The sequence below is a fragment of the Coturnix japonica genome, unplaced genomic scaffold (genome assembly GCF_001577835.2).
Source record: "Coturnix japonica isolate 7356 unplaced genomic scaffold, Coturnix japonica 2.1 chrUnrandom662, whole genome shotgun sequence".
In the NCBI taxonomy this organism is placed as follows: domain Eukaryota; kingdom Metazoa; phylum Chordata; class Aves; order Galliformes; family Phasianidae; genus Coturnix; species Coturnix japonica.
Window position 1 is genome coordinate 13,174 of NW_015440028.1, and position 1,270 is coordinate 14,443.

Genomic DNA, 1,270 nt, shown 5'->3' on the forward strand with positions numbered 1-1,270 from the left:
GTATGGGGCTGTATGGGGCCCATCTATGGGGGGATATGGGGCAGTATGGGGCAGTATGGGGCTGTATGGGGCACTATAAGACATTATGGACCAGTATGGTCCTATACTGGTCCATACTGGTCCCATAATGGTCCATACTGGCCCATACTGGTCCATACTGGTATATACTGGTCCATACTGGTTTATACTGGTCCATACTGGCCCATACTGGTTTATACTTGTCTATACTGGTCCATACTGGTCCATACTGGTCCATACTGGTCCATACTGGTTTATACTGGTTTATACTGGTCCATACTGGTTTATACTGGTCTATACTGGTCCATACTGGCCCATACTGGTCCATACTGGTTTATACTGGTCCCTACTGGTCTATACTGGTCCATACTGGTCCATACTGGTCTATACTGGTCTATACTGGTCCATACTGGTTTATACTGGTCCATACTGGTCCATACTGGTCCATACTGGTCCATACTGGTTTATACTGGTTTATACTGGTCCATACTGGTCCATACTGGTCCATACTGGTCCATACTGGTCCATACTGGTTTATACTGGTTTATACTGGTTTATACTGGTTTATACTGGTTTATACTGGTCCCTACTGGTCTATACTGGTCCATACTGGTCCATACTGGTCTATACTGGTCCATACTGGCCCATACTGGTCCATACTGGTCCATACTGGTTTATACTGGTTTATACTGGCCCTATACTGGTCCATACTGGTCCATACTGGTTTATACTGGCCCATACTGGCCCATACTGGTTTATACTGGTCCATACTGGTTTATACTGGTTTATACTGGTTTATACTGGTTTATACTGGTACATCTCCTCCCGTTCCTTCTTCTCCTCCCGTCGATGCAGCAGCAGCAGCGGCTCCGACTCGTCGTCACGCGGGATCCGGGCTGAGGGGACACGGGATGACACGGGATGACACGCGACGACACGGGATGACACGGGATGACACGCGTGACACACGTGTTACATGACATATATGGCCCCATAGAGACAATAGAGCCCATAGAACCCATAGACCCCATTGACTCCATTGATCCCCATTGACCCTATTGGCCCCATAGACCCCCACAGACCCCATTGACCCCATAGACCCAATAGTGCCCCATTGACCCCATAGACCCCATTGACCCCATAGACCCCATAGACCCCATTGATCCCCATAGACCCCATAGCCCCCATTTACCCCATAGACCCCATAGCCCCCATAGCCCCCATTTACCCCATAGACCCCATAGACCCCATA

At 49.1% G+C, this 1,270-nt stretch overlaps 1 protein-coding gene across 4 annotated transcripts in view; it reads right to left on the bottom strand.

Annotated features, from left to right (window-relative positions):
- LOC107307542 (arachidonate 15-lipoxygenase B-like) overlaps nucleotides 1–1,270 on the bottom strand; it is a 25,636-nt gene that overhangs the window by 12,688 nt on the left and 11,678 nt on the right. For 2 of the 4 annotated variants that reach the window (XM_015851055.2, XM_015851053.2), the window contains exon 3: nucleotides 830–914. In XM_015851055.2, coding sequence (XP_015706541.1) covers nucleotides 830–914 — 85 coding nt within the window. Of the gene's footprint in view, nucleotides 1–819; nucleotides 915–1,270 lie in introns of all 4 variants that reach the window. The other 2 variants (XM_015851051.2, XM_015851052.2) reach the window with 1 other exon arrangement.